At 40.9% G+C, this 12,953-nt stretch overlaps 1 protein-coding gene across 30 annotated transcripts in view; it reads right to left on the reverse strand.

The window, feature by feature from the left end:
• Positions 1 to 11,161, reverse strand: part of cdk5rap2 (CDK5 regulatory subunit associated protein 2) — a 29,632-nt gene extending 18,471 nt beyond the window's left edge. For 18 of the 30 annotated variants that reach the window (XM_069514221.1, XM_069514217.1, XM_069514237.1 and 15 more), the window contains exons 1-5: positions 1,017 to 2,185; positions 754 to 870; positions 552 to 671; positions 378 to 470; positions 2 to 220 (exon numbers count right to left, since the gene is read on the reverse strand). In XM_069514221.1, coding sequence (XP_069370322.1) covers positions 2 to 220; positions 378 to 470; positions 552 to 671; positions 754 to 870; positions 1,017 to 2,045 — 1,578 coding nt within the window. In that variant the 5' untranslated portion in view covers positions 2,046 to 2,185. Of the gene's footprint in view, position 1; positions 221 to 377; positions 471 to 551; positions 672 to 753; positions 871 to 1,016; positions 2,186 to 3,820; positions 3,875 to 4,116; positions 4,265 to 4,351; positions 4,531 to 4,868; positions 4,993 to 5,148; positions 5,226 to 5,515; positions 5,627 to 6,402; positions 6,465 to 6,563; positions 6,685 to 7,907; positions 7,964 to 8,169; positions 8,296 to 10,020; positions 10,038 to 10,952 lie in introns of those variants that run through there. The other 12 variants (XM_069514244.1, XM_069514243.1, XM_069514238.1 and 9 more) reach the window with 5 other exon arrangements.
• Between the last annotated feature and the right edge of the window lie 1,792 nt (positions 11,162 to 12,953).

The raw sequence follows: 12,953 nt of genomic DNA on the forward strand, positions 1-12,953 counted from the left end.
CATTCAGGGCTTTGTCTCCTTTCTTCTTCTGCTGTTGCAGGTCTTCCAGTTCAACCTCCAGTTGGTCCTTTGCTTGTTGCAAGTCAGCCAGCTCTTGCTCCTTTCTGTCCAGGGCACGCTTTAGCTTTTGTGCTTCAAGCACTTTGACATTGTGTTCCCCCTGGAGTTGGGACAGCTCTGTTTGTTTTGCCATTAATAGGTTTTGGTGTTCCTCTGCTCCCTGGGAAGATACACAGAAAATATTTATCTTTACAGATACAGAGGCTGCAATTTTTTACTCTCTGCAATGACGTGTATTAATGTACATAGCAAGAAGTTAGAATTAACAGATTATTATACACAAGGTTGAGATCGCCATAAAAAGGTACAGTGCTTGCCTGGTATTTCTGCAGTTGAGCCTTATGTGCTGCCTCTCTAGCCTTGGCTAGAGCATCATCCCTGTCCTCAATCTCATGACACAGCTCTGCAATCTTTGCAATACATAGACAGACAGGTTGTTGTGAGAGCATTGCATCATAAAGACGGAGGGATATTTGTGATAAGAACCTTACCTCTTTTTCCTTTTCTCGGAGGACCTGAGTCAACCCCTGGATTGTTTTGTCTCGCTTCAGGGCATTTTTACCCTCCAAGCTGAGTTCATTCTCCTTCTGCTCCAACTTCCCTGACAGGGTCTGTTTACAGAATAATAGGATGTTATTAAAAAAACATAATTAATATTTGCAATTTAATTTTTTTTTTTTTTTTTCTATGTACCTTGTACTGAGTTTGGGTTTCCTCTAGTGTTTTTGTCAGGTTCTCGTTGGTGCTTCTTGTCTGTGAGAGCTCTTCAGTCAGGTGCTTATTGACGGACTCCAATCGGCTAACCTCACTCTTCTCAGCAAATCCAGGCAGCACACAAACAAAGGAAAGGGACATTGAATTAATGCAAGCTAAGTAAGCAACAAAGCTGCTGTCTGTCACAGCTCATTACCAGAGCAACAATGGTTTGCCAAGCTGAAAATGTTAAAAAGGACTACCTCCACTCTGACAGAGGTATATTCATCATCAAATTCCTCTGTAAGATCATGAAGAGACTTCAATGCTGCTTCTCTGTGTCTGCGCATTGCTCCAGGTTTAAGTTGGCCAGTACTTAGCCTCTTCAGGACAGGGATGTGGCTTCCTGCAGGGGCAGTGATGTGTTGCTTGGAAATGCAGCGTAAAAGCTGGATCAAGTCAGAGATCACAGATGGTTGATTTGAGGAGCTCCAGAGCAGTGCTCTGGCCTGGACTTTTCCTCCTGGGTCAACAGTGGCACCACCATGCCTGGCTACAAATGCCTTGGCCTCTGCGAGTTTCACTTTGAGTGGAGGCTCTGTATACGTGTCTGACGAAAAGTCTCGATTCAAGGACTGCAGGGATGTGGAGAGTCCTTTGAATCCAGATCTGGGTAGTATGCCTTTACGTTGGACCAGGTCAAAATACATGCTCTTTGAACGTTGGCGTGTTCCTCTGAGACCAAAACTCTTCATAGAGCCATCAAGCCCTGCCCCTGACCCAAGCCTGCTGCTCTTGAGGCCTGAGCGCCCAGAGACTGTCCCTCTACTAGCAATTCTGTCCAGACTCACACACCTTCTCATGCAATTCCCCAAGTGACCAAGTCCAATCTCACCTAACTGCTGTCCTTCATCAGGACTGCCAACCCCAGAGGATCTGGGTGGAGACTTGCAGTGAGTGCTCTCCCCAACTCTCTTGTCCAAGCTTGGGTTGTTTTTGTTGTAGATGTGGACGATGCACTGGATCATGTGTTCTTTCGCCGCCTGCAGTTTCTGGATCTGACTGTTGTGATCTTCCAGCAGCTGGGTGAGGTTAACATCACACTGTACCACCTTCTCCAACTGGAAAACACATTTCCCACAGAGGAACTCGCCTCGACCATCGCGTGTCACCTCCCAACCCAGGACATGGGACAAGATCACTTGTAGCTTCCTCTGTGCTGATGAGCTGAAGATCCAGCGACACTGGCTGCCTGCCAGACGAGCACAACATATACGACATCGGTCCTTCATGGCACCTTCCGGACTAGCTCTCTTAAAACAAGTTAAAGCCTCTCACTGAGATGCAAACTGTCCAGTGACCAAATGGTCATCAGCCTGCCAGCCACGGTAGAGCCATCTATCATTTTCTCTTGCTGCATCTGCGAGACAAGCGCAGAGTACAGAGCACTATAAGCCCTAAGCCTTTAATAATCCCTGCTCCCGCCTCTATTCCACTCTCCCCAACGCATTCAATCAGATCAAATCCTCTAGGACTGCTGCAGTGATCTGTGTCATGGTCAGTGCAAAACCATCCCCTGAAACCTTTTCCAAAATGCCTTCAGTATCTGGTAGGTTGTTGGTTCCATACAGGTGTCTGTCTAAGGGACTGGTAGAGATAGCAGCAGCAATTCATTCCATATAGAGACCACCTGCCTGGCAGTACATATAAAAATCTGCTTTGAGATTAGAGTGGGTGTTTTCTGGCAACCACTGCCATCATACATTCCATTACACCTCTGTCTCAGATGGGCCAATTGGAAGTTCTTGCATGCCCCAGGTTTAGTGGTAGATATATTTTCTTCTGTATTCAAAATCAATACTAGCAGCACATTCTTTTGTTTACGTAGTTTTAAAAAACATTAAAAGGTTGCACTGTTGTATTTTCTTTAATGGGCAAGGGTGGCCATAAATAAACCTCAGAGGAACCATCTCCAGACAGCATGGTAATCCAGTCTTAACACTGTGACCTGAGCCCAGATGCCAAGGCCTAATGAAGACCAATGGACACTGACCAACTAAAAGGTTTCCATTCTGAACATCAACAACGCAGTGCTTTCACTAGCTTGCACGATGCTTTAATGGCTATTTTCAACCAGCCCTGCAAAACTGATGACAAACTTTAAAAAGTTATTTGTACATTTATCATCCATGATACATTAAAATACTTTATATCAACCAAATGAACCACGCTCATATTTAATCTTCAGGACATGTGTCATACAATTCATCTGCCAAACCCATGATAGCAAAACCGTGTAGCAAAGTATGAAAAATACAAACAGAAAGAGATGAATTAATGGTTTAAAAATACATCATTGCAGGTTTACTAAGCTGTTTAAGGATCATGGGATGCTGAGAGATTACTCTACAAACCAATCCAATCAATCCCAATGTCTGGCAAAAAAGGTTATGATCAAGCAGCACCAGTAGTGGAAACAGCAGCTATTAAGTGGATTTAAGAGACAATTCTGGTGACATCACTCCCTCCTTTCCCAAATTATAATCATGGTCAAAGGTTCTTACTATTAAACAAATGTTAGAAAACTGATTAAAGCCCAAACCTCAACCCCAAGAAAGTGGGAGCACTCTGCCACCTCACTGATTCATGGAGCAAAAAAATAAAATTGCATCCCGAGGCTCACAGCCAAAAAACTGCTACATATAAAATATGACCTAAAATATAAGTACATTTCCTTAACACCAAAATGATTATCCTCTGAAGTTGACAGTGCCTGCTCTGGCACAACACTAATGAACAAAGCCTATTTTCATGTGTTGGTGTGTGAATGTTTGAGCTTGACGGACTTCACACATTTGAATTAGCATTTGGTTTATTGGAAAAGCAGCATAACTAATTGATTGACATAAAAAGTCTTTCATTGGGAAAGACTTTGATAACTAAAGTCAAATATCTCCAAAAAATGGACTGGAAAGAAGCCAAAATGCTGACTCTTAATGGTCGGCAGTGATTTCACGGCAGCATACACTCAGATTTATTGAGATTGAAATATCCAAACACTACAAACCTGGTGGTCAGGCTGTCCTCTGTCCTCCTTGTTATGTAGCTCGTCCCTCAGTGCCTGAAAGAAAACAGTTAAAGGTCAAACAGATGTCTTCTCATATTTCAAGTACTGCTCAATCTAAGTTTCAGTTGTTTACTGGCTGAGACTAAAGGGAAAAAAACCCCCAGAATTTTTGGAATATTCTCTACTTTCATAGAATGCTAAAGAATTTCAAAACATTTTGTAGCTCTATCAAATTAAATCTTTTACATCATTATGGAGGGAACATGCAAAATTGAATCAAGTAACAGAAGTCATACCTCCAGTTCCTGATCTTTCTTGGCAATGAGCTCAGACAACTGTTTAACATGCTCAGACGATGGTGCATCCATCTGTTGGTCTGCACTTTTCTTATGATTGATCAAAGCTTCTTGGTTCTTTACAGTGATCTTGAGTTGCTCAATAATACTGTTGTGAAGAAAAACAAAACAATGCATAAGTTGTTAATAAAGAAAGAAACCTTTACGTGTCTGTGTTTATCTGTTGTGTCCGTACTTGTCTTTTTCCTGCAGGGCCTGCTGCAGGTTGTGGACTGTGCTGGGGACTGGGACAGGGGTCAACGTGCTTGGTGGAGCCAGGGCTTGGAGCTGCTTCTCCATGTTAATGTTCTTGCACTTTTCCTGCTCAGCAATGGCTGCCATCTTCTCGACCTCTTCCTCAGCTGTTTGCAGACACTGACATGAAGCAAAAGCACAAAGTCAGACACGCACTAAGGCAGCTCTAAAACCTGTATAACTTTTTAATGTACTAAGTAGTGGACTACTAGGACTTGCATCAGAACAATTTGGACAAATATTTCTGCACATTATGTTCACCAACAAAAGTAAACATCTGACTAAGGACTTTGAAAGCAAGAGACAGGACTTAATAGGGGGTGAAACAAAAACATAATAGTGCTCTCAGGGAGTATGGTAAAGTAATACTATAATAGTGGCTGTGGCATGTAACACTGACAAACAAAACAGACCATCATCAGCAACTCCAGTAGGCCAAAACAACTTCTTTGATTCACCTGTTCTAACTCAGCTATCCTCTTGTTAAATGCATCTCGGATTGCATCCATCTCTCTCTGAGCTTTTTCTCTCACACGATGGGATTCTCCTGATTCTCGACCAGCCAGACTCTCCAACGCTTTCCTAAAAACATTCAAATAGAGATTAGGTTTGACAGGAAAGTACATTTTCAGCTCTGGGATTTCATGTCATTTGTCTGCCAAGTCAAATGACACCAAATCTGAATGTAGCTGCGATTGATCTTTGACACGGTGGGACTGTATATGGAACAGTACTTACGATGCAGACACAAGCAGCTCCTGTTTTTCTGCCAGCTCCCTCTTCATAGATTCCAACTCCACCTTCAGCTCAATGTTCTATAAACAGAGAGTTCATTACAGCACTAACCACACATCTGGAGCCATCACAAAGAAGAAATCCATCTACGTGACAGTTGTTAATATGACCAAATGAATAATCCTCAAGGTTTAGTTTGTAGGTTAAACATAAAGATAACATTCTTACATGATGTGAAGTTGTAATCTTTTTAATTTCTGGTAAGAAAGACCGAATCACATGAAACACAAGGTACTGAAGACTAACATGTTTGCATAATTAAGATTTAGAGGTGTGTGCACATTTTTTGCAAAATAAGTAAATACAACACCGTTTTGAATATGTCCTCAGTGGAGTCGTCACATTTCTGCTGCATGCGCTCCTCCATGAAGTAAATCCGCAGCTTCAGGTTAAAGTTCTCTTTCTTCAGAGCTGTGATTTGCTGAGGATGAATGTACCGAAAACATTTCAATACACAAGAAAATTGTCTAAGATAATTAATTTAGCAAATGTTGCATTCAAATATTTTTACCTCAATCTAATCTAAAATCTCATCTGACTTTCCTTTACTTATATCAAATAAAATGATGAGAAAACAAGGTTAAGTCAAATATTTGGGTCAAAGTACAAAAGAAGTTAAGCACTTCTGCAGGGAAAAGCAGGACATGTTTACATGGCAGAAAAGGAGTGTATGTATGGTTATTGTTAAAATGAAGGGAGACCTTCATGCTTGTATGTGTGTTTGAGTGTGTATATGCGGGAAGTGGACTGTGCATCATTGTGCTCCAGGCTCAGAACAGCATACATCTGGTAATGGGGGTTGGGGTTGACAGTCAAAGGGAGGAGGTAGAAGTCTAGACCCCTCCGTAAAGCTTTAATCATGCAGATGGCCGGACAGAGCCGCCAAAAATCTGAGTGTGCATTCCACTCAAATGCTGAAATATAGGCTTCGGGCCACCTTAGTCCTTCCTCCTCCTACAACCACTTTTCATCACCAAATCTCCATAAATGGTCAGGATGGTTTGGTTTTAGTCTCACTGAGTTTAAGGTCTAATAAATCACTAACACTCTGTTTTGTTGTGGTGAGGTAACAGAGTGCAGAAACTAATACTGACATTCTCAGTGTTTCTATGTATTATATTCCCATTCATAAAGAAATCACAATAACAAGTGATTATCATTGGTCAACCTTTAATATGACTGATAAAAATAACTCACGTTCTCATAGTCCTTCATGGTGAGAGCTTTAATAGGTGACATCTTGTCAGGAAAGGACGGCGCTGTAAAACAACAAAGATTTTTTAGTAATTTGAGTCAGATCTATTCAATATAGACTCTTTGACAGAATCTTCTTCTCTGCTAACAAGAACTACTCATACTCTCAGCTTTCTTCATTCTGTTTATATTGAAGATAAATAGAAACAGAAAGTAGTGTTGTTTCTTGACAGCTGAGGTGTCATAGATGAAACCGCTTCTGGAGGACTACCCTGTTTACACCAGCGGAAGGCAACCCACAGAAGATCATGTAACACACGTCAACAACACATTTCACAACACTAACTCCTGATTCATACTGTGATGGCCTGAGAGGAAATGCTCCCTTACCCCTCAAATGTGCAGTATGGGTAACTTGTGATGTATGTTTTATTTCTAAAGTAGACATATTGCTTTTGTCTTTGTTGACTTCAGTGCATTCTCGTGTCTTCAATGTAATTCTATCTCCCTTAATTGCTGAATCTAGTTTGAGTCACAGTGGTGACAGACCTACTGAGGCCAGTATTGAAAAATAAAAGATGGGTAGCTAGACAACAGAAGGAGCAAAACAAGATGCTTGCTGCAATGGATGGGAATGACAGTTTGCTTCTATTTCAGTGTTTAAAGGATATTGTGAGGATTTGTGATTTGAAAAATGTGTCAGAGGTCTTTGATGAACAACATTATGAAAAGGTAACACTTTCTAAATGATATCAAACCTTATTTGGTAAGTCTGAAATGAGGGTTCTTGTTACAGATCAGCCAAAGTGAACAAATACTGATTTATATGCAATAAGCTGATTTAATAGTATATTTGTTATCATACAGTACATTTTCTGTTACCGTTAATAAAATACTTGATAGATAAAGGTCTTCATCTCAATGATCTGAAGTAATATGAAATTACAATATTGCAATAATACAATACTGTTAATGGATTTATAACATTTCACACAACTCTACTAAATATTTGACACATATATATAATATCACATTGTAGATTGACATATCATGCAGGCATCTACTGTGTTATTACTTCAACATTTCAGTAAAACAGTTAAAATGTGCACAGAATGTTTCCGATATTAAAGATCTACTGAGAACATATTTACTATAAAGTTAAAAGATTTGATCATAATACTGCAACGGTCAATGTGTTTGCCTTACCCACACAGCTGACTTCACAGAGAACCACAGACGCTCACCTATATCTATAAATTACTTGTTTACTGGCTTGTTCCTATTGCCTCTCCCTAAGTATATTGTTGGTACACAACAAGAGCATGACAGTGAATTAGAAATGGGATTAGCTCATTAAGATCATCCAGCCAATCCCTCATTATAGCTTTGGAGACAACTGTGGGAGGTAATAGCAACGAATCAGAAGCAGTAATAATTAATACACTGGAGAGGGTCACACCTGAGCAACAAAGAGAACGAGAAGAGAACAAAAGAACATTGTACTGTACCTGTCATGCTGTCTGTAGAATATTCTCCAGCATCTATGGAGTCTGGCAGTCCACAGCTGGGGATAAAATCATTATGTTAGCGACGCAGCAAAGTCACTAGGAATAGAGGTCACGTTAAAGATGAAAATTCATTAATAAAAATAAAAAAAATCACAGAAACTAAAGAAAGCTCTGCTCCCTAACTCAACTGTTCTCACATACCCTTATTATTCTGATTTTTGAAAAACACCAATGCAAGGACTTTATGCAATGCATTACTCACGCTGGCCAAGTTCACTGAGCCCTAAGGACGATCCATAAATAGCATAAGAATGACTCTCCGCTTCATTTACATCCACTCTGGCAGAGCCTCATTTCTGTGTATGTGTGTGTCTGCATGCATGTGTATTTGTGTGAGGCTGAGAGTGTGAGACCATGTGCCAGTGGCAGCCCAGCTCTCATGTCAGACAGGAGGAGAGACAAACAGACAGAGCAGTGGACGAAGAAGGCTTTCATTGGTGGACAAGTAAACTACTGTGGCTCTGGTCAGTGAAGCGTCACACAGTGATGGGACAGCGGTGTCACTCACAGACACGGTACAATGCACCAAACATCAGCAACGCACATGTGGATCACAATGACACCAAAGGAACACAACACAAATGTATCCTTTGCAGTGATAATTATTTAACATTTGCCTGGATATTTCTAAATCAGCTTCAGGAGGGAAATTACTTGCACAAACAAAAACATGCACTGTTGGAGTCCAAGCTCGTGTTCCTTGACCCCGACCTTTGTGACTAATAATATGACGTCCCGCATAGGAAAACTTCCTCCCATACCTCCCCTGGCAGTGGAAGCTCAGCAGTGTATAGCTTTGTGTTTTTTCTCTGGTTCACAATATTTTTCAGTAAAGATCGACTGTTAAATGTTTCTTTTAGTGGCATATTCTTTGTATGTAGAACTTGGCAGATTGTTCTTTATGTAATTGCTTTAAAATGACAAAATACACATTGTAGGACAATTTACATCGTTTTTAGTATTTTTTTCTATAACCATCACTTGAGATTTTTTAAAAACAACATTGCTTTTTGGTGTGATTTACAGAAAATTTGATTTTGTCCAGTTGCAATCATTTTCCCTGGCCTTTTTGTGACTCTGGACATATCTGCTAGATTTACACTTTATTTATAGCTCCCATGGTGTCAGATTGCATTATGACAGCTCCTGCCCACCTTTGTTTTGCTTCAACCCCCTAAACATTACATACTTAACCTGAAGCAACATGTCATATCGGAGAACATTAAATATCATTTCAACTGAAACTTGTATTCATGTTTTTTGGCGGTGGTCGAATCTAAAATGTAAAAGTGACCCAATATTCCATCTGATACAATAAGATAAACAAAACATGGAGAATAACTAGCAGCAAGAGCAAAATAAACCTCCACTGAATGCTGAAGGTTGCGAAAATGTGTTGACAATTATTGCATCATAGATGTTTCACATGCCAAGCAACCCCTTCCTGTGTTAATGGGGAGGAAGGAGTTTAAAACGAGGGTCACAACAACATGTGATAAAGCTTCCTCCCAAACGAAATATTGTCATGAAGAACTGATGAGATTAAAACACGTCTGTGCTGTCAGTGCTGCACTCGTACAAACCCCTCCTGCACTCAGTGGAAACAATGTGAGCTCCTGTAAACAGTGACTTCCTCTTTTTCTCTCACTTTGTTCAGCTTCTGGTGGCAAACATGAAAGCAACTCACAACAATATCACTTGCAGTAATGACTTCAAAACAACATGAAGTGAAGCCTCAGAGCACACAACAATGCCATATTATTGAAACCAAAAGAGTGATGTGTGAATCAGGTTTCAGAATTACCGAATAAGTAATTTACACCACACATATCAGCTAACGTCTTGGATTACTGAGGCACGCTTACCATCTGGATGACCACTCTTACGCACAACACAACACAACACAGCTGGACTAGGATATTTAAAAAGCAGCCTAAATAAGGGCTCTACAAATAGGGATCCGACGTGACTAGCGTTTCAGTGGAGCAGAAAGAGCAACAGACTATATGTATGTACACTGGAGAGCACAGCGAGCATTGCATGGTTCACCTACCACGATCACACTCCTCCCTCATGTCACGAAGAGGACGCAGGAAAGAAAACACAAAAAACGCAAAACACAAATGACAAGTTAACTCCTCGTCTTGTGCAAAGGTTGCAGGGAGACGTTTCTGCTGCAGTTTGAACCACGCTGGAAAAACTGGCTCTGAGCATTTCCGCTTTCTTTCACTCTCTGTCTGACAGGTCGACCACGGACTGTGATGATTTCACAGCATCGTCCAATCAGCTGGATATGATTTTTAATGGTAATAGCAGGAAGCAGAGTAAACATGACATGCTTTGAGTACCAATGTAGCTACAACACTTGTGTGTGCATAGTGTAAAGGAAAAGGTTATTATGCTGTTGATCCACAACTCTCAGATTTGTTTTTGGACTGAATGAAACATGGATCACAAAAACTACTTTTAAAATGATATTTTCAATCAGTATTGTTGGCTGCTAATAATAATTTCAAAGAATGATCTGTCAAATATGCTACTGCAAACCTGCAAACACAAAATTAACCCAAGGAAAAAGGTTGAGAATTTATCAGTTGGGAGGATAACTAGCATGTATTTGTTTCCCCTTACATAAATATATACAACGATGCTACAAATAGTTAGCTAGCAACACATACATAGCAACTCAACTTCAGATGTGGAGTTGTCAGACACCAGAAAAGATTTCCTATTAAGCGTAACGGTAACAAACCCACACAAAGAAACTACGTGTAGCTATATAACGGTGATAAACCTTAAGTAACTCCATTCATTAACATCGTATAGCTAAGGAACAATAACTCAAAGTTCAGTGTGGTTTCAGTAAATAGTCGGGCCCCTGCAGCGCTAACTAGTGTTTTGGGATTAGTGTGTTAGCTTCAACGTACAACACTGCTCACACATGCTAGCGCTAGCTCGCAAGACACCGCTGGTCGTTTGTTTTACCTTCCGTTGATATCAACGGGGAGTGTCACGTCGTCCCCCGCGATTGAATCCATGATACAGGTCCACTTGTTATATGTTCCTGGAGAAATACTGTGACATTTCACGGACCAGACGCGACGTTAACTTCGAAAAGCGGGACGGAATTCAAAACAGTCCAGGCTACCGCCATCATGAGATGGTAAACGTCACCAGTGTGCACGTTGGAAACTGGTGCTGCGTTCATGCTGCGTGGGAGATTTTTCAAATCACTGAAATCACGCAGTAGACAGTTTCTAAAAAAGGAATAATACTCATACACATGTAAAGATAATGGCCCTGTGCTATCATTATTTTAACCTCCTTTTGTGTAGTGGTTAGAAATGATATTAAAATGTAATATTACAGTTTAAAACACGGGGTTTGTTTATTTTCCAGTGCCGTGAAATGCAGCATTACGCTTGGTGTATTCTGGGACAAAGCGATTGGCCAAAAGCAACACTTCAGAAAAATGTCTGCTCTGTTTACAATCCCGCAGTGTCTCTGACAACATGCTTTTCAAATGAAACGTGTCTTTATTGCAGGACTCCTCACTATCTTCACATATGCAGATCGCCACAGTCACACGGAACTGTGAGTTTAGAATAAATTGGCAGCACATGTACTGTTGAGAAGGTGTTTGGGGTGACTGAAACTGAGTCTGTCTCTCAGCATTAGTGTGCTTCACTATAATGTGTGTGTGTGTGTGTGTGTGGTGAGGTGGATGGTGGGTGTGTTGCATGGTGGTGACTGGTGAGGCTTAATTAACACTGCCGTTATAACATGTGGTAGAATGCAGTCTGCAGTGATGACCGCAGTCTGGACATTTTATCAGCCTTTTAAAAAGAAGTGCAGGGGAAACACAGAAACCTGCTGAGTGGAGAGAGCTGGCTCACCTGCAGCATGAGAGCAACATATACAACCATAGCGCCATCGTGTTGTGTAGCTGTGGATTTCAGCGGGGCTAGAGGGGTTTTTAAAGCAGTAGTGTGATGTTTCTCAAGGGAAGTGATCCAGTCTAATGCACAGATGCAGCTTGTCAGTTTATTATAATTTGTTTTTATCTTGCACGCCCCTCCCCAACACACACACACACACACACACACACACACACACACACACACACATACACACACAGAGTTGCTGGGAAACACCCACCACTCCCTTTTCTTCTCATATCTGGTTCAAACAAGGGTGGATCACCAGCTGCCTCCATAGTCAGTTCACTGCACATCACTTTATTAGGGGATTTGCACAAATAAAGTACAATATCAACTAAGATAAGTCATGTATTATTAAGTAATTATTTTGGCCCTGTTACTTCTCAACAATTTCCATGAAAGTTGGTGGAAGCATGGGACATGGGCTCTTTAAATTTTGGCATTAAACCGGACAAAGGGTCAGATCCAGGATTTATTTAAATCACTTTCTTTAACATTGGGAAATAGGGTGTGTGTTTTTTTTTACATTTTCAACAAGTACCCAGGGAATGATGTATGGATCTTGGTATCAGGTATATTAAAGCTACTGATAGCATGTTCAATATGGTTTCAGTGTAGGGGCACTGGATGGATATCATACATAAAGACCTTTGTTGAATTATTTCACCAGCATGGGGGTAATGGTTGCACTGCACTCAATGGAAACATGGAGGTGACAGGGTTACACACACACTACAGAATGGGTGCAGGATAAGTAGGGACCAGATAGTATATTTTCGTCCCGGGTCCCCCGCTAGTTAATCTGACCATGGGCTCAACAGATCCTCAATCCTCCACAAGACAATCCTCTTAACTCCTAAACTATTTTTGTACAATATTGGCACATGAAGGTCACACAGGTACATGCTTCTGTTTTTGACTGCCATGAATCAAACAGAGAGGGTGTTTTTCTGTGAAACTGAAGTCTCACAGTCAAGTAACATTACAATGATTTGTTTATACATAATAGTGACTTGAGTTGTGTAACACAACCCTTGGCTGTTGT

This window comes from Paralichthys olivaceus, chromosome 18, assembly GCF_024713975.1.
Source record: "Paralichthys olivaceus isolate ysfri-2021 chromosome 18, ASM2471397v2, whole genome shotgun sequence".
Lineage (NCBI taxonomy): Eukaryota > Metazoa > Chordata > Actinopteri > Pleuronectiformes > Paralichthyidae > Paralichthys > Paralichthys olivaceus.